The sequence below is a fragment of the Rhinoderma darwinii genome, chromosome 8, assembly GCF_050947455.1.
Source record: "Rhinoderma darwinii isolate aRhiDar2 chromosome 8, aRhiDar2.hap1, whole genome shotgun sequence".
NCBI classification, from domain to species: domain Eukaryota; kingdom Metazoa; phylum Chordata; class Amphibia; order Anura; family Rhinodermatidae; genus Rhinoderma; species Rhinoderma darwinii.
Genome location: NC_134694.1, coordinates 30,214,299 through 30,235,494, shown reverse-complemented (window position 1 = coordinate 30,235,494; position 21,196 = coordinate 30,214,299). Strand labels below are relative to the sequence as shown.

Sequence of the window (21,196 nt, the reverse complement as noted above, 5' to 3'; positions counted from 1 at the left end):
TGTATAGATAGATAGAAATCTATCTATACAGAGAATGTTTTAGAGTGTAACTGTATTTTTTTGTAACTGTAATCTTCTGGCAGCAATTCTCCCGAGTCTCTTCTTCTCCTCAAACTGAAACAATGTTTGAGGAGAAGAAAAGAGGCAGGAGATTTACTGCCAGAAAAGTCAAAATAAAACAAATGTGGTTGCTGTGATAGGTTTTCACAGCGACCACATGTTCAGGGACCATAAGATTGGTCCCTGATACTCTGCCCAGTGCCCAGAGCTGTTGGTAACAGCGTGGGCACAGGGCTGTGTGCACGCGATCGCGTGCACACTGTTTTCTATGCAGAAATGCATGTGATCGCTGTGATTGGTTGTCACAGCGATCACATGTTCAGGGGCCAAAAGATTGACCCCTGACATTCTGCCCAGTGCCCATGGCTGTTAGCAACAGCCAGGGCACAGAGCTGTGTGCACGCGATCGCGCGTGCACAGTCTCTGAAGTGCCGCCGTAAATAGTCTATACGGCGGACTTTAGAGACCCTGACCGCTGGCCGTATAAATACGGCCAGCGGTCGGGAACCTGTTAATAGGCATTTGGCTCCATCCTCAAACACCACCTCTCTCTTAAAGCCGGAAGTGAAAAGCAAAAATGTATTTTTTATTCTAACTAGTGCCTTAGATTACTCTGTACAGTACGAGTAACATGGCTTAGCTGCTATGGTCAGTTACATAGTTACATAGATAGTACGGTTTAAAAAAGACACATGTCCATCAAGTTCATCAAGTTGCATGATGTCTATTTGGGGTCGGTTAATATGTTACACTGTACATGATATAATTATATTTTGACTTACAGTTTTTTCATATATTCATGTATTTTCAGAGATGTCTGGCAGTAGTGAAGACATTTCTCTTGTACACTGGACCCAGAAATGGCTGGAAAATGGAACGCTTTACTTCCATGTGTCTCTACGCATGAAACTACACACTTCATTTAGCACTCCCCCAACAGTGCAAGAGCCGGTGCAAGAATTGGATGAACAGCTTCATGTTCTACATGTATCAGTCATGGTGAGTGCGATACCCAGTCTTATTTCCCAGTATTGTGTGTGATGAATGTCCAAGCGGTAAATAAATTACCCTTGGTTTAACTCTTTCCAGACTAAAATTCACTAAAGACTCAGTGCCCAGGCCAAATTTTGCAGCTTCAGTATGCATTGCTTTACACTGCAATGCCTTTTTAACAGCTTTGCACACTTAAATTATTTTATTAATATGAATGAGTAGTTATTTTTGTTATTATATGGTCTAAAAAAAGTACTATTGTACATATCTATATTAATATAATTGAACCTACTACCGATTGCAGAAAGGATTTCCCGGTACACCAAAAAAGTTGTAGAGCATATTAGCGAAATCTCCTAAATTAAAATATCAGAAACAGCACTAAAACACACTAATGGAAAAAATAGACACCTAGGGTATTTGATAAGAGATATACAGAAAAATCTGTGCTTTTTGATTTTTAAATTTTGTGGGAAGAACATGCAAACAGTAAAAAAATTGAGAATTTATATTGGTGTTGATTCCATTTGGAATATGAGATTTTTGTAGATGATTTTCTGGTAAGCCAAAAAAGGGGTGAGAGACATCTTTCTGTTTGTACAGAACATAGGACTTATACATTCGGCACCCCCTTTTTATTGGTTATATTCTGTGATACTTTTAAAGGAGTTTTCCAAGAAAAATGTTTATGTTGTCAATTAACCCAAGGTCTACTGCACTCTAATATTGTAATGTACTTATTTTTTTAAAAAGGCCCTCATTCTCGGCTCTCCATGAGAGTCACATGACCTGTGATGTCATGTTTTCTTCTGCCTCTAGTGGCATGCCGTATACCGATCACATGGCCGAGTAAACGGCACTTCACTTGTGCCGTTTAGTTTAGGGGGCGTGTATTATCATAGCGGTCGCCACTGTACTCTCTAATAAATATTAATCAGTACAAATCCTCCGGTAGTTCCATAGAAGTGAATAGAGGGCTGGTCAAGCATGAGCACCAGCGCTCCATTCTCATAGAGCACTTCAGGTGACTTTCGGTCCCCCATTCTCCTCATCGCTAGGGTTCCCAGCGGTCGGACACCCAGAAATCACACGTTTCCTCTATCCTGTGGATAGGGGATACATGTGTTTGTGGTAAAACCCCTTTAAGTCTAAACAGAAAGCTGAGTAAACAAACACAGCCCTCAAGCCATGTCAACAAACAGCCGGGAGCACGATTTGTAGTATGTACCAATTTTATTTGTAGCGATAATGTCATTAGGTCAGCTACAGTAGGTGAACACTTTTTAATGACTTTTTTTTTTGTTAGGGGTTTTCCAAGATCCCCCTTAATGTCATGTTGACCTCAGTCTGTATAGTATTTAATAAGTAGGTATAGTTCAATAGTCTCTATAGAATAGTTTGATTTTTTTCAACCAATCAGATTTGTAGGTGTCCATATTTGGAGCTTTGAATAATATCTTCACCTTGTACTAGTTTGGTATACTTTAAATGTCTTAGTTAGTCCTAGATGTGCTCTACAGAGTAGGATAGGTTTTGATTTGTACACTGCAGCTAGAATACCCAGAACAGTTTTCTGTGTTTCTTTGATCAAAACCTTCAAAAGCGACATAACTCTGAACTTTGCTCACTTTTGGAGCAGAAAAGTTCATATGCCTCCTCGACTGAGAAAATGTTATAAGCTGGTTTTATTGTTTTCTTCTCTTTGTATTCATTAAACCAAAAAAGAAAAATCTTGATATAATATTGTTTTATCAAAATATTTTGTTTATTATAATCAATAGTTTATTACACATAAATACAACAATGAAGATACAAAAAATAACCCCCCTCCCAAGTATATACTATAGACAATTAAAAATATCGTAAAATATATGCCAGGTGTGATCAATGAGTATTCAAAAAAGATGGTAAATATAATAATATCAACAAGAGGTCCTCATACAGAAAAACATGTACCCTAAAAGTAAATAGGAAAACAATATATGTATATACATGCAATAGCAGCATCAGAACGCTGGGGGACTGATATGAATAACACTGCAATGACAGGTCACTCCAGTCACACAAAAGCAATGATGTGGATAAAGCATGGAGTACTGAGTCAGTAGAAGGAAATCAACTACAAGGATTATCAAATAAGACTATACCTGCAGAGGACATAGTGAAGACAAATGTACACCTGGACACCGAGCACCTCGACGCGCGTTTCGCAACCTTCGTCAGGAGGTGTGTTACCACTTTGACAGCCTAAGTTTAAATACCATGTACACGGAGGCGACTGGCCAAAGGTGTACAGCCAGAAGAACACTCCCACCATAGTCATCAGCATCATGCCGTCAATATCATGACACGCAACGATGCGGGTCAACCGTGAGAATGCGAGTCACGCCCATCTTTCCCACTCTTGACCGTGCAGCATGTCCTGACCGCGGACAGGTAGGCATGACAACACCCAAACATATTATAGCCAGAATAGACATTTATATAAATTAAGTCAATAGAGCAAATCATTATATCGAGCCGGAACCGCCCCGTCATACATGGATCTAAAGAGGCTCGCCCCAAACAGAACCCAAATACATACTTATAATAGATGGCTCATACATCCCATAAGATACATCAGAGGGTGTATTGACAATGTAATATGATACCTAATAAATAATAATAAATAACTTAATTCAATCAAATACAAATACATATATGTACAAAAAAGACAAAAAAATATAATAAATAAATGACATAATTAAATGACAAATAACAATCAAAAATAAATAAATCCATATACTCATAATACCAACTCATACAGTGATATCTATATGATATTACATAAATATAATAATACATAAAGAATATATATAGTGTAAAATATACATATATACATATATACATTATAAAACATACATATATATATATATAGTGTAGAAAACATATAGTGTAAAAAATATATATATAGTGTAAAATATATATAATATATGTATATGTGAAAATAAGATATAACCAATAAATATACAAAAAATATACAAAAATAGTGTATATATATATATATATATTTTGTTTTAATAACTAGACATAAATACAAAAATATAATTGAACAGGTACGTGTCAAGGTCCGAGCAAGCAAAAGTCAAGCACGTGGCGGACACCAGATGTACCACACGAGCGGGCGCCCTCCACTCAAGAAAGCACATCGGGTCCAACCCACCTGCCAGACCAATACCGCAAGCACCAAAACAGCACCCCTTATATGCTATAAATATAATAAAACCCTAATAAGTAAGGATCAATAAAATAACTTTTACTATATCTATTGTGTTATCAAGTGTGTTCCACCATGAAATATAGAAAAATAGAAATAATAAAAATAATATAATAAAAATTGTAAAGAATGTGAATAATCCAGAACCAAAAAATACAATATACACAAATATTCCTTTCATACATATCCACACATATAAATAATCAAAATAAAAATAAATATAAATTATATAATATCAGCACAAAAATAGTAATAATAAAGAATACATAAATCATATGAATAAAAAAATAAATAAATACATAAACATCACAGTATGAAATTTATCATATTATCACAAAAACGGGTATCAACCCCAAGTATCAAAAATATATCACGTATCATACACATATAGATTCGTAGTTATAGTTCTCATCATCTCCGATGTCCCGGGACGTATAGTCATCTAATTATTCAATTCATCAAGGCTCCATTCAGGTCAGAAATAATCATGTTGGATCTAATTAAAGTGATAGCGAAAATAATTAAAAATTTATTAAAAAACATAGAACAATACTTACAAGAAGGATGCAAAGCTCTGCGATTCTTTTAAACCTCTTGGAGACATAGTGTCCAAGGTAACAATCCATTTAGTCTCCTTTCGTAGGAGCTCCCTAAAAGTATCACCCCCACGATTCCCCTGATAGATCCTATCACTCCCCTTCACCTTAAGTAACCTCCAGTTCCTGTCATGGTAGTCCCTAAAGTGTCTGGCCAGTGGTTTATTTCGATCCCCAAAATTTTCATCATATTCCCCATTTGTAATCCCTTTAATGTCCCGAATGTGTTCCGTCACGCGTACTTTCAGCTCCCTTGTGGTCATTCCCACATAGATTTTATTACAGGGGCATTGTGCGTGATAGATCACATTCCGGACATTACAATTCACAAAATGTACTATATTGTACGATCTAACCAGATTTGACTCCAAAAAGGATTTGGTTCTTTCCATAACTGGACAGGCACCACAGGACCCACAGGGTACATTGCCCCATTTAGGCCCCTTGGAGCCAAATATGTACCTGTTCATAGGAGGAACATAATGACTCCGAACTAGCATGTCCCGTAGATTTGGACTACGACGCGGAGTCATGGCTGGAGTATCAGTCAATATTTTTTTCAATCGTTTGTCTGTATGTAGCACAGACCAATGTTTCTGAAATATATCACGAATAGAATTCCAATTCTTATTATATCCGGAGATAAATCTCACAGTTGTATTTTTTGGTTGTTTTATTTTAGGCTTGAGAAGATCATTTCTTTTCAGGGTCCTTACGTACTCATATTCCTTCTTTAAGTGGGAGTTGTCATAGCCCCTCTTACTAAATCTTTCAGTTAAATCTTTGGATCTATTTTCAAAGCCAATATCCGAGGAACAAATACACGTATATATTGTCCCCGCGGAATAGCCTTGATCACATGTCTAGGATGTGAGGAGTCAGCCTTCAAATAGGAATTTACGGAGGTATCTTTCCTAAAAATGTCAGTAGCTACCCGACCATCAGATGTAATAGAAATCTTAAAATCCAAAAATTCTACCTCAGATTGACTATATTTACTGATAAGTTTGACATTCATGTCGTTTTTGTTTAGATAGTCAAGAAATTATATCAAGTCCCGTTCACAGCCCTGCCATACGAACAGCACATCGTCTATGAACCGCCTCCATGAAATAACAGAGAGTTCATAAGGGTTCTGTTCATCCAATATCATTTGTCGTTCCCAGAAACCCATAAAAAGATTTGCATATGATGGGGCACAAGTAGCCCCCATCGCTGTACCACGGTTCTGGAGATAGTACTTGTCCTTAAAGACAAAGAAATTGTGACAAAGCACAAACTCCAATAGCTCAAGGACAAGTTCCACAAGGTCAGGTGCCAAATTCCCAGTCTGTAAAAAGAATCTGCATGCCCGCAGGCCGTGGCTGTGATGAATGCAAGTGTACAGGGACTCGACATCACTTGTGACCATATACATATCATGTTCAAATTTCAAACCCTCAAGGGATAACAAGATATCACTGGAGTCATGGGTATACGAGGGAAGGGTCTCGACATGTGGTCTAAGATAGAAATCTATAAATCTACATGATAATTCACATAGACTACCTATCCCGGAAATTATTGGTCGACCAGGAGGACATTGAACATCCTTATGGACTTTAGGTAAGAGATATAGGGTAGGGATTTTCGGTTCATTCACCATCAATCCCCCATATACCTCTTTGGTGATAATTCCATTTTTGAAAGCCCTTTCCAAGATTTCTTCGAGTTTACTCCTAAATAGAGAGGTGGGATTATGATCCAAGACCCTATAGGTTTGTACATCATTGAGTTGTCTCATGGCCTCTTGTTCGTACATGTCACTCGGCCATGCTACAATGTTACCCCCTTTGTCCGCAGGTTTAAATACAATGTCCTTCATAAGCCTAAGATTTTTTAGAGCCTTACGTTCACCTAGGCTCAGATTATCATAAAAATTAGTTTGTAAATTTCTCAAATCATTAACGACTAGTCGGACAAAAATATCAACCTGCGGACAAAGGGACAGAGATGGAAAAGTGGTAGATTTTTTCTTTATGCATGATGGAAACTTAGACTCTAACCCATCCTCGCCCTGATTTTCCTCCAACAGTGACTCCAATGTCATTAATGTCTCCCTTTCAATATCGCTACTGGGAATAAATTGGTCTGAATTGAAAAAATGTCGTTTTAATAGCAATCTACGTGCAAACAAATGCACGTCTTTTACAGCTTCAAAAAGATCAAAATTGGCTGCCGGACAAAATGTTAACCCCCTTCGTAAAACTGAGAGTTCATCATCAGTAAATTGACGCTTGGAAAGATTAATTACCTCTAATGTTTCTTTGTCTTTTTCTTGATCTCTCTCACACCTCCGTATTTCCTTTTGCCGTACTGACTCCGGGTGTAAATTTGGGGTTGTTCTATGGTTCCTTCCCGATCTGATACGGGGGTCTGTCTGTCTAAAAAACGATCCCCTGGGATGCTTCTCACCGATGACACAGAGGAGGATCGTGATGAAGAGTATGATCTTCCCAATTTTTGCCATTTGTATACCGTATTGGCCTGATAGTCCGATATATCTCTTTTGAATTTGTTTACTTTATTGGCCTGTATTTCACTCTCCCATTTCTTGAAATCCTGGTCTAATTCACGTTTCAATTTTTCTTGGAGGATCTCTATCTCTGCTTCCACAGATTTTAGAGTGGCCACATCCAAACCAATAAGTAACTCTAAAAAGTTCCTGGAACACAATTTACACGATTCTTCCCACTTTAGTCTGAATATCTGATCCTCAACGGGAAAAGAGGGGAAAATTTGAATTCTGAGGCCACGTGGAATTAAGTCCTTCAACAAATAGTTCTCAAGTGTAGCCTTATTCCACCACACCTTCGTACATCTTTTCAACAGGTGTTTAAGTGATACCTTAATCTCCTTCACATCGCCATTTGCATCCTCATGGGTTAAATTAGTACCATCAAAAATGGTTGCCAGTTGTGTGACCCATGCCTGGTCACGTACTTTATAATCCATATAAAGTTTCTCTGCTCAGAAATATATAACAACAAAAACGTATTATAACCTATATATATATTTACTTCGCCAATATATCATACTCAAGATATCATATATCAATATTCATTAAACCAAAAAAGAAAAATCTTGATATAATATTGTTTTATCAAAATATTTTGTTTATTATAATCAATAGTTTATTACACATAAATACAACAATGAAGATACAAAAAATAACCCCCCTCCCAAGTATATACTATAGACAATTAAAAATATCGTAAAATATATGCCAGGTGTGATCAATGAGTATTCAAAAAAGATGGTAAATATAATAATATCAACAAGAGCTCCTCATACAGAAAAACATGTACCCTAAAAGTAAATAGGAAAACAATATATGTATATACATGCAATAGCAGCATCAGAACGCTGGGGGACTGATATGAATAACATTGCAATGACAGGTCACTCCAGTCACACAAAAGCAATGATGTGGATAAAGCATGGAGTACTGAGTCAGTAGAAGGAAATCAACTACAAGGATTATCAAATAAGACTATACCTGCAGAGGACATAGTGAAGACAAATCTACACCTGGACACCGAGCACCTCGACGCGCGTTTCGCAACCTTCGTCAGGAGGTGTGCTACCACTTTGACAGCCTAAGTTTAAATACCATGTACACGGAGGCGACTTTTTAACTACTTTTTTTTTTTTGTTGGGGGATCTTGGAAAACCCCTTTAATGTCATGTTGACCTCAGTCTGTATAGTACTTAATAAGTAGGTATAGTTCTTTAGTCTCTATAGAATAGTTTGTTTTTTTCAACCAGTCAGATTTGTAGGTGTCCATATTTGGAGCTTTGAATAATATCTTCACCTTGTACTAGTTTGGTATACTTTAAATGTCTTAGTTAGTCCTAGATGTGCTCTACAGAGTAGGATAGGTTTTGATTTGTACACTGCAGCTAGAATACCCAGAACAGTTTTCTGTGTTTCTTTGATCAAATCCTTCAAAAGCGACATAACTCTGAACTTTGCTCACTTTTGGAGCAGAAAAGTTCATATGCCTCCTCCACTGAGAAAATGTTATAAGCTGGTTTTATTATTTTCTTCTCTTTGTATTCAATAAGATTTTATTGAAAGCAATACAGAAAAGGAAAATTCTGGTTAATTTTCATATCATAATGAAATCAAACAAAATGATCTCATTAACAGTAGATATCAATACATGTGCTTTTAAGCCCGTTGCACATAAAAACAAGAGTCAAAATAAATGTATATATATATATATATATATATTACAAAATCTGGAAGAAATCGCTAAACAAGATGTATATAAAATCAAAAGAAGAAAAAAAAACATTGTTGAGAAACACGAAACTGCAGACAGAAGGGAAAAGGAAGAGAGGGGAAGGTAATTGGAAAAGGGAATACAAGAGGCATGTACGGAAGGAAGGTGAGAGGAAGAGTTTAATTTAAGTTAAGCCTGGTCAAACATTAGTCAACCTGAAATATAGATGTGAGAACTACAGGAGCTCTCGAGATTCTGTCATCCATGTGTCAAATCAGGGAAAACTCCGAAACAAAGTTACAGGGTAGCCAAATGCGATGGGATGAATAGGTATCTGGGTTATATGCATTATTTAAAACTATGGATCACATTATGAGAATGGAGGAAATAAGAGATTCAACCCTTTGGGCTCTGGAGGGTGGCGTGGGAGATTTCCAAAGCCGAGGAATAATACTTTGCATGACCATTAGGAAATGATGTAGTAAACCCTTCCGGATTGAGCGAACAGAACCCGGAAGTACAGAAAATAAAGCCAGTTCGTGCGAGTTAGAGATCGTTGAGTCACAGAGAGAATTAAATAGTAGAATAATAGTCTCCCAGAGATCTCTAATCAAAGGACAGGCCCACCATATTGGAGGCATCCTACCCTGGTCAGTGGCACAGCGCCAGTAAACATCTGACACTGAAGTAAACAATTTGTCCAATCGCATTGGGGTTCTATACCATCCGGAAAGAATTTTATAATTAGTTTTCTGCAATTGACATGATAACGTCAACGTATGCGTCAATAAAGTAGCTTTGTCATATTCCTGAGGACAGTAGGATCTGCCCAGTTCCCTTTCCCAAGCTGCATAAAATGGAACAGTATCCCATTGTATTCTATTATCCATCAGCAATCCATAGAGCAAAGAGTTCAAATGACATGGAGCAGTGTGTCTAGAGAACTAATTAGATCTGATGCCGGTGTTAAAGAGTAGTAAAAACTATGGAGTTTGTTATAAGTGAACCAAGCTGAGTTCTGTAGGGAGACTGGTAGAGGTAAGCAAGAGAGGGGTTTTAAGTCTGTGAGGACGTAACATGACAATTGTCTTTTCCATAGGAAACTGAGGGTTATATGTAATCGGAGTCAATGGACCCATTATAGAGGACACATTAAATCGTTTAGTGGCGGAATCCCATAAGGAGAGGAGTGCTTTAAAAAACTGTGTAGGAGATGTTTTGGGCAGGCGAAGGAAGCTGAAGCGTAGATAATAGAGGGGACGTATTGAGATTTGATTCTAAATTCACCCAGAGTTTGGAGGAGGAATTAAGCACAATGTCTATAATACACATTGTAACGTCCACAGCCGCGGACCGTCGTTCTTACCAACCCCCCGTCGGCCGTGGCCATGGACGAGTGAGTGCCCGGCGGCATCTCCCTCCTGAGAGATGCCGGCACTCACTTCTGCATCGGTTCGCTTCACTTCATGCACTGGTTCGCGCACTCGTGTCCAGCCTTAAAGGGCCAGTTCACACACGTGAGTAAGATCTGTAATTAGCCCATGATCACCCTGGACTATAAAAAGGGCTCTGCCCTCTGACTCATTGCCTGAGCATTGTTGTGTTTACCCATGTTAGTCTTAGCAAATGGTCCCTTAGTGTTATCCTGTTCCCGTGCCCTGCTACCTGTCTCCTTTATCCCGTGCTATCTGTTCCTGTGCCTTAACCTATTGGAGTCGTGTTGTGCCACCGGTCACGCCTGCTGATATACACCACGTCTGGTGTCTACAAGTTCTTCTATGCTGAGCCTCCATTACTGTCTGGACTGTTTAAGGTACTATTGTACTAGGACTGTGGTTTGGCCAGCTGCTACTCCGCTACGGTGGTGCGGCCTAGTGACACACGAGTACAGATGCCTTATGATAGAGAGAAAAAACAGGGAGACCCACTTCTCCATTCACCTTGGGGCGTGTTAATAGAGGATATGCCAATATAGGTTTAGAGTGGCCCCACACAAATCGGGACGACATTATTAAAAACATTATTAAAAACACTAGGAGCCAAGAGAGGGGTAATCTAGAAGAGGTATAATAGCTTGGGTAACGTGTACATTTTGAGCCCACTGATCCTTCCAAACCATGACAGAGGAGTAAAATGTAGAGTGTACAAGTAAGAAGGATCTGCAGAAACCTGAATACCTAAGTATTTAATCTTTTAATCTGAGTCTTTTTTCCACTTAAAAAGGAAAATCGTACTAAGATAATTTACTTCTTGTTCAGGGAGGCTGATATTGAGCATTTCAGATTTATTAACATTCATCTTGAAATTAGATAGCAATGAGAATTGTTTAAATTCATCCAGAATAACAGGTGAACTGTTTCTGGGAGATGTAACATACAATAAAAGCTCATCAGCAAATATGGCCATTTTTTGACAAATAGTGTCCACCAGAACTCCCTGAATAGAAACATTTTCTCTGATAGCATTAGCTAAGGACTCTATAACTAGTATGTATAGAAAAGGTGAGAGAGGACATTCCTGTCATGTACCATCGTGAATAGTAAGTCAAGGATCCATTAACCATAACCTGAGTCGAGGGAGAATGATATAGGGCTAATTCACTCTGCCTTCTCTGAATCAATTGAAAGCAGGCACATCAAAGTGCCCTGGGAGCGCACTCTATTGATGAGAGATAGTGTCTTTATGGTATTATCTCTGGCCTCCCTCCGCGGGATGAGCCACACCAGTTCTTTATGAATTAGGCCCAGGATATGAGACCATAGCCTTAGTGCTAGTAACTTAGAATAAAGTTTCAGGTCTACATCAATGAGCAAGATCGGCGGAAATTACCGCGATAGGGCGGGTCCTTACCTGGGTTTGGGAATTACTGTAATGTGTGCTAGAAGAGCCCGCATGGCAGAAGCTGAGCTCCATAAAATTTGGTCACCAAACATTTTGAAGAATTTGGGGGGAGAACCCATCAGGTCCAGGACTCTTCCCTATTTTTAGACAATTAATCGCCTCCACAAGCTCTTCAGCAGTAAAGTCATCCTCCAAACTCTTAGCTTCCACTACCAGTATCGAGCCCCTTACTCTAGATAAACATCGATGGTGGGTGATGCAGCATAAGGATGAGATAAACCCCCTTTGACATTGAATAAAGACTTCTAATACAAACTAAAGTCCTCCAAAATATCAGACTGGGCGTCTAATAAACCTTTGAAAGGGGAATTAATTGACATGACGTGTGTGAAGAGACATTGAGGTGGAAGAGCCCTGAAGAGGCACCGACTACATTTATTACTCTACTCAAAATAGCCTTTGCAAAGTTTATCACATGCACACAAAGATCTTTGATATAAAATCTGCAGGATCTGTTGCCGCACATTCTAAATTTCTGCCTTAAAAATATAGAATTGAGATTTGTTTGTTGGACAACTCCAGAGAGCCCAATAAAGTGAGAAGCCTCTTAAGGGTGGCGTCTCGCTCTTTTTTTTTACTCTAGTCTCATGTGAGATAAAGATACCTCTCAACACACATTTCAAGACTTCCCACTTGTAGAGGGCCCCAGTAGGGGCCAAACTATGATCCAAGATGAACGAATCTATGGACTTTTTTTCTTCAACCAAACACACCGTGTCCCAGAGCAAATTATCGTTAAGGTGCCAAGAAACGGTTCTATGTGAAGTATGAGCAATTTTAATGGCTCCCAGTATAGGAGCATGATCCGACCATAACATGAGATCAACTGTGCTAGTGGGGTCAAAGTCAAGAAGGCCATGAGACACAAAAAGAAAGTCTATCAGTAGCAGTTAAAATCTTTTCAGCCCAGATGGAAACACATGCAACAGGTCGACTAAGTGGAGATTTGTCAAGTGTGTTTTTACTCTATGGATTAATAAGTAGTTAAAGGGAACCTGTCACCAGCATTTCACCTATTGAACTTTACTTATCCCTCACAGGCCGCTGCTATAAAAAGTTCAATGCCGTTCTCCCCTCTCCTAAACTGTATAACGGTCTGCAAACATTTAGCGCCTTTTATCGTAATAATCCGGTGACCCTTTGTGCGCACTCCCCAGAAGATGACATCAATGCACAAGTGCAGGATTTTGTGTGCTGGGGAAAGGCGAGGAGCTGTCAATCAAAAGCAAGGAGGCGGGGTAAACGCGGAAAGACTTGAGGAATGAAGATATGACTCTTTTCAAACATAGATATGACTCATGCTCATTAGCATACGGTGCGGCAACACTAAAAAACTGAATACTAAAGCTACAGAGAAGACTATGAAGACAATTATAGGTTATATAGAAATTATTTTTCACCCACTACCACCAGGTATTTCTGGTTTAATAGGTAAAATGCTGGTGACAGGTTCCCTTTAACGAATGACATACCAGAGGAGGTATCAATCTGTGAACTCGTAGCGAAAGCATCTAGCTCTTGGAAGACTCCCATGCCAAATTGAGATTGACCTGTATTCGGAAAGTAGACTTTAGCAACTGTGTATACACTAATCAGAAATGGAACCAAAACTTAGCTTAGCCATAATCAGACAGGAAAAACTTGGAAAAGCAAAGACTAGGACAGTGACAGAAAGGGGGAGTACATAAAATACAACTGCAGGAAGATTCAGGAAAATCCTCAAGTGCTAGTGCTAAACTAATATTCAACTGTCTATGCAAAGTTCCACTAGGGAATCTCTTGGACATGTATTACATGACCAAAACCTGTAAGGGAAGGATAAAGCCCAGGCAGTGCTAGGCTCCCCACCAACCCCATGGATAAAGGCACGTAAGTAACTGTATCAATAATCTCACCAGGGGAGGGGGGGAGGAAGATGGGAATGGAGAGAAAAAGAGGGAAATGTATAAAACAACATGTCGCATCAACTTAAAGGTAAACAATAAATAGGAAATGCATTCCCAAGATATGTTAGATCTAACAAAGAGGCCCGGTCAGAATCCAGACTATAGGGTCCTCTGGTTCGAAAGCCTCCACAGTGTGAGAATATGCCAAAATAAAAAAACAAAATATAGCACAACGGCTTCATCCCGGTCCAACTCTAGTGGCTTTTAGAGGGGGTTACTGTCAAGGAGAACAAAGGGGAGGAGGATTGGGAACCTGTTCTCAGCATTCACGAGTATGCAATGGAGATAGGATACGCATAGAAGTAGGGCCAATCTGGTAGGTCCACTTGTGGAAATTCAAAAGTTCCCAAAAAGGTTGGGGGAGCTCCAATATTCTGAAAAATATTCCGATCCACCGTCCCTGCGTAATTGCAAAGTTCGACACGTTGTAAAATAGACAATTCACAATCCTTGAAAGTAACAGGTTGTTTATTTCTGGCAGCTTGCAGTATGGCGTTTTTTTCCTTTCAAAAATGTATCCTGCAGATAATGTCTGGGTCAAGCAAGATCGAGAGATTTATGCCCTAGCGCCTGATGAACTCTATCCATTTCCACCTCAGCAGTATCAGGCTTATTGAGCAAGTTGCAAAATAGGGTTTTGATTGTTTCCTCCAAATCTTGGGAGACACCTCTTTAGTCAGGCCTCTAATCCTCCATCAGATGGTTGTTCCATCCATGACGGTTTTCAATGTCCTCCAGGTGGGATTGAATCTCAAAAATCTAGGAGGTGTGATCTTGCAATATTAAATGATAGGTGTCCAGGTATATATATATATACACAGTATATGTTTTATTTTTTATATATATTATTTAGCAAAGTAAAAAAAAAAACATGTACTGAAATATGGAATGCAACTGAATATTTTTCTCACAGATCTGTTGCATGCAGTTGATGTCCATGTGTTGGGTTTATGTTTTTTTTTAAGGGGAAGTAATGTATTTTTCTACTTTTTACCTAAGACAGATCCCAATATATACTATGCAAATGTAAACTCATAGGTCTCTATCCCTTTGTCATTGACTTTCATTATAAAAAAAAAACATACTTTGGGCACTCTAAAAAAAAGATAAGCTTGTTAAGCATATGCCTAGAGTACACATTTTGATATATGTTTGCACGATAGAAACCGATAGGTACAGTACAGTATTTGTCACATCAAATCTTTCCCCATTCATACTTATCATTCAATCCTTATAAGGCCTGGTTCACACGAGCGTGTGCGTTTTGCGCACGCAAAAAACGCGGCGTTTTGCGTGCGCAAAAGGCACTTAACATCTCCGTGTGTCAGCCCCGTGTAATTTTCGCGCAGCCGCCATCATTATGACACTCCGTTTGGATGTTTGTAAACAGAAAAGCACGTGGTGCTTTTCTGTTTACATTCATAGTTTGACAGCTGTTGCGCGAACCACGCGCGTCCCACGGAAGTGCTTCCGTGTGCTGCGCGTGATTTTCACACACCCATTGACTTCAATGGGTGCGTGATGCGCGAACAACGCACAAATATAGGACATGTCGTGAGTTTTACGCAACGGACTCACGTTGCGCAAAAATCACGCACTGTCTGCACGGCCCCATAGACTAAAATAGGTGAAAATCACGAGCGTCGCACGGACGTATAACACGCTCGTGTAAATGAGCCCTAATAGTCAGAGATGCAGTTATGAGTATGAATGCCTTGAGTGCCACATAGAGAAGTCAAGTTTCTTGATAAACCACTGTTAGGAGCCTGGAGGTAGTGATGAATATTATCACACAAAACAAAAACATTGCTGCCCATCTTGGAATCTCTAAATAAATGGTAAGGGACATTGTTAAACCCTTAACGACATCCAACGTGCAGTTATGTTGCTGCGGGCAATGACTTCCCGCAACTCAGTGTAACTGTACGTCGTGGTGATGGTGCGAACTCAGAAGCTGAGCCTGCACCATCCCCAGCAAGTGTCAGTTGTATAATACAGCTGACACCCTGCTGCAAGGCCAATACCAGAGTTAGACTCCGATCCGGCCGATTAACCTCTTAGATGCAGCACTCAAAAGCGATCACTGCATCTATGGGGTTACTAGCCGATCAGGGTCTAAAAGGCCTCTAGTCGCAAAAAAGAAGATGGCGCATGCTCAGAAGTTTGGCCTGCGCCATCAGCCGCGGTTATCAGCAGTATGTTACAGCTGACACCCTGCTGTAATGGCAGGAAACTGAGCTAGATCCAATCCTTGCCATTAACGCTTTAGATGCCGTGATCAAAAGCGATCGCGGCATCTTAGTGGTTTGTAGCTGTACGAGGTAGTGCAATGTATTAAAGTAAAGATCAGAGGTGCTGGACTTCAAGTCCCCAATTGGGACAAAAAAAAGTTAATAAAAATGTTGCACAAAAGTGTAAAAATTAAAGTTATAAGTTAAAAAAACTGCCTTTTTTTCCTACAATTGTTTTATTATAGGAAAAAAATGAAAACGTAAAAACAAAATACACATATTTGGTATCACCGCGTTTGTAACGACCAAATCTATTATAAAGCTATAATGGTTTTTTTCAGGGAACATTGCAAGAAAAATAAATAAAAAACAATGCCAGAATTGCTATATTTTGGTCACCACCCCTCCCAAAACATAGAAAAGAAAGTGATTAAAAAGTTGCATGTACCCCAAAATGTACCCCAGAATATAGCCCAATGAAAACTACAACCCGTCTCGCAAAAAAAAAAAAAAAAAAACAAGCCCATGCACAGCTTTTTTGACTGAAAAATAAAATTTTTATGGCTCTCAGAATATGGTGATACAAAAAAAATAATTATTTAAATGTTGATTACAGCCCACGGTAAACACAAAAAAAAAGAAAGAATTTATTGTTTCTGTTCAACTTGCTTGCCAAAAAATTGAATAAAAAGTGATCAAGATATTGCATGAAAAATGCAACCCAATGAAAATTACAGATTGTCCCGCAACAAGTAAGCCCTCACAGAGCTCCGTTGGCGAAAAAAAGTTCTGGCTCTCAGAATATAGCAACGCAAAATGTGAAGAGTGTTCCAAAAGCAGATAAGATTGGGCACCATTTATCAGTGCGACACCGGCCACACATCTGTGGATTATTTATTTGCGGCATTTTTATACCACCTTATTATGCCCTGGTGTACCCTGCCCAGCTTTTATATGCCCCATATTATAAAGTAAAATACTAGTAAAACCCCAAACAGAACTATTACCAAGCAAAATCCACGCTCCAAAAGCTAAATGGCGCTCCCTCGCTTCTGATCCCTACAGCGTGCCCAAACAGCAGTTTACTTCCACATATATGGCATTGACATACCCGGGAGAACCCGCTTAACAGTTTATAAGATATTTGTCTTGAGTGGCACAAATTGGGCACAACATATTGGCATATCAGTGGAAAATTGCAATTTTCACTTTGCACCATCCACTGCGCATTAATTTCTAATGAAAGAACACCTGTGGGATCAAAATGTCCACTACACCCCTAGAGCCTTCCCACAATATAATGCTCCCATAGAACTCCCACACAGTATAATGCCACTATAGCTGCTCCCACACAGTATAATACCCCATAGTGCCTCTCAGTATAATGCCAAATAGCTGCCCCCACAAAGTCTAATGCCCTCATACAGTATAATGAGATGCACCCATACAGTTTAAAGCCCACACAGATGCCCCGATACAGTAAAATGCCCACACAGATGCCCCTATACAGTAAAATGCCCCATAGCTGTCCCTATACAGTATAATGCCCCCATTCCTGACCCCATACAGTATAAGGCCCGCATAGCTGCCTCTATACAGTATAATGCCCACACAGATGTCCCATACAGTATAATGCCCCATAGTGCCACAATGCCTTTGTAGATAGTGCCACAGTGCCCACTGTAGATAGTACCCAAATAGATGGTGCCAGTGCCCACATACCACCACAGTGTCCATATAGATGGTGCCATTGCCCACATACCACCACAGTCCCATAGTGCCACAGTGCCCACTGTAGATAGTACCATAGTGCCACAGTGCCCACATATAAAGTGCTAGTGCCCACATAGTCATGTAGATGGTGCCACAGTGCCTACGTAGACAGTGCCACATCCCCCTTGAAGATAACGCTAGCACCCCCTGTAGATAGCTCTATTGGGGCTTAATCTAGGAGCGGAATCCCCAGCCAGAGCATCGGGCACGCTGTGTCTGGGGATTCCGCTTCAGGAGGAGCCCCAGACGTCACTGTCCATATATGGATAATGACACGAGGGGCTTCTTTAGGATCGGAAACCCCTGCCAGAGCGTTGGCTCCCTCTAGGAGAAATGTTTTTGTGTGCTGGATGTTGTAAAAGCTGTTGATACGTCACAACTAATGCCAATTAACAGATAGGGATTAACATGTAATACCCATCATCTGTACAGCCCAGACCTGACTTTCAGTGATGTTTCCATAATGAAGGGAAGACCTCAAGGTTGAAAGTTCTTCTCAGATGAAGAATTTAAGGGCACATTTAGACATGGCGGATTTGTTGCGGAATTCCACTGCCGACAGTCCGCAGAGGAAATCCGCAGCAGTCATTTTTCCTTTGGTTTCTATAGCTTTGTAGTTAAGTTAGTGCAGACATTGCGGTAAACAACTCTGCGGGAAAATAGCTTGCGGTGTGGAATTTACATTTTGCAGCATGCACAGTCTGTTTTGGAGAAGCAGCAGATTTTCACTGCAGATTTCAGCAGTTCAAATGCAAAAGCTGAAATCTACAGCGTCTCCTGCAAAATTTGGTACGTCTGGACGATACCTCAAATATGCACATTTTTCTGCAGATTTGTTGGGTATTTGCAACAAAATCTGCAGTGAAAAATTTCTGCTACGTCTCAACGTGCCCTAAGGCTGCAGCATGCCTGTGGTTTTCTAGAGAAGAAACCTGTTTTTTTTTTCTTTTTAAGACAGAACTAAAAAAAGGTTTTCAGTGTCAGCAAAAATGCACTAAATGGTAAAAGGAAATGTATTTTTGTCTCACTTAACTATCACCTTTCTTTTGATTTTATTAGGAGTCAAAACTTTTTAGCAGCACCCACAGCAAAATTAACTAATAATCTTAAGGGAAAAATATCCCATAATTCTTTCTATTTGACCGTAATGCGTACCTCGAGTCAGGGGCGTAACTGGGATGGTGTGGATAGTGCCATACTGCCTTCTCCTGTAGATAGTGCTATACAGCCCCCCCTGTAGAAAGTACTATACAGCCCCTCTGTAGACAGTACTATACAGCCCCTCTGTAGACAGTACTATACAGCCCCACCTGTAGACCGTTCTATACAGTGCCCCCTGTAGACAGTGCTATACAGCCCTCCATGTAGACAGGGCTATACAGTCTCCCCATACAGTGCTATACAGCCCTCCCTTTAAACTGTGCTATACTTTCAAGTATCATAAAAAGGGACAACCGATGCAGCACGTCGCAGCAAATTGTTTTTCTTTCAAGCCATGCCTCTAATCTCACCTTTGAAATATGGACAGTGACATCAGGGCTTCCTTAAAGTAGCGCAGTGCCAAGGGAGTCCTCGGCAAACAGAGGAGCTCCCTCTGCTGATGGTTCCCTGCTTCAGAATTGAGTTCAACTGTATCTGCGTTCTGAGGACGCATATACAGTTGACAGCGGGACATGCCCTAGGCCGCCCGGGACAGCGAGACACCGCACGGAATCCGGGACTGTCCTGCTGAGTCTGGGAAGATTGCGAGGTTGGCTGAGCAGTGAGATACCTCCAAAGTGCCCAGATACTATTGAATGTAGCATCGCTACCGTTGTAGTAGCCATAGCGGCTGCTAGCGGAGCCTCTGGGCACGTGCCCCCTCATGCCGCGGGCCCCATAGCAGCCTCTATGGCTGCTGCAGCGGTAGTTATGCCTCTGCCTCGAGTTCAGGAAACTTCTGATATTTCATAGAGACATATCAGACATTTTAATCAGTGGTCTGGGATCTGAGACCCCCACCTTTTCAAGGTGCTAAAGATCTCCAAACAATGCAAGCTTTAGTTGCTTTATTTCGCCCAGGGGCGTAACTAGGAAAGACTGGGTCCCATAACAAACTTTTGACTGGGCCTCACCTTCCCTTGGGGGCCAAACACAACCCCCCTTGTAGATAGTGCCCCCTGTAGATTCTGTCACACAGCGCCCCTTGTAGACAGTGCCCCCCTGTTGATAGTGCCATACAGCCCCTTGTATATTGTTATACAGCCCCCCTGTAGATAGTGTTACACCCACTTGTAGATAGCGCCCCCACCTCCCCCTTGTAGATAGTGCCATACAGCCCCCTTTGTAGATAGCGCAATACAGCCCCCAGTGTAGATATTGCCATACAGCCCCCCTGTAGATTGTTATACAGCCCATACTGTAGATAGTGTCACACCCACTTGTAGCTAGCGCGCCCGACCTCCCCCTTGTAGATAGTACCATACAGCCCCCCCTTGTAGATAGCTCCATACAGCCCCCTTTGTAGATAGTGCCATACAGTCCCCTGTAGATAGTGCCATACAGCCCCCTGTAGATAGTGCCATACAGCCCCCCTCCCGTAGATAGCACCATGCAGCCCCAACCCCCCCCCAAAAAAAAATGGCCTGTAGCCTAGTTAAAGGGGTTATACCACGAAGCACATGTATCCCCTATACACAGGATAGGGGATACATGTGTGATCGCTGGGGGCCCGACCGCTGGGACCCCCAGCGATAAGGAGAACGGGGAACCGAAAGTCCCCTGAAGTTCTCCATGAGAAGCATGGGACTTCCAGGGTCTGTGTCCGGCTTGTGTGTCCGGAATTTCCATAGAATGGAGCGCCGGCCACGCATGCACACAAGCCCCCTGTAGATGATGCCACACAGACCCCCTGTAGATAATGCCACGTAGACCCCCTGTAGATGATGCCACACCCTCCCTTCAGATGATGCCACACCCTCCCTGTAGCTGATGCCACACCCCCTGTAGATAGTGCCACACACCTCCCTGTATATAGTACCACATATTCCCCCTGTATATAGTGCCACATAGTCCCACTGTGTATAGTGCCACATATTCCCCCTGTATATAGTGCCACATAGTTCCCCTGTATATAGTGCCACATAGTCCCCCTGTGTATAGTGCCACATATTCCCAATGTATATAGTGCCAC

At 40.7% G+C, this 21,196-nt stretch overlaps 1 protein-coding gene across 1 annotated transcript in view; it reads left to right on the top strand.

Moving 5' to 3' along the window:
- ASTN2 (astrotactin 2) overlaps positions 1-21,196 on the top strand; it is a 647,867-nt gene that overhangs the window by 95,910 nt on the left and 530,761 nt on the right. Inside the window, exon 2 of the mRNA XM_075835545.1 lies at positions 872-1,059. Coding sequence (XP_075691660.1) covers positions 872-1,059 — 188 coding nt within the window. The remainder of the gene's footprint in view (positions 1-871; positions 1,060-21,196) is intronic.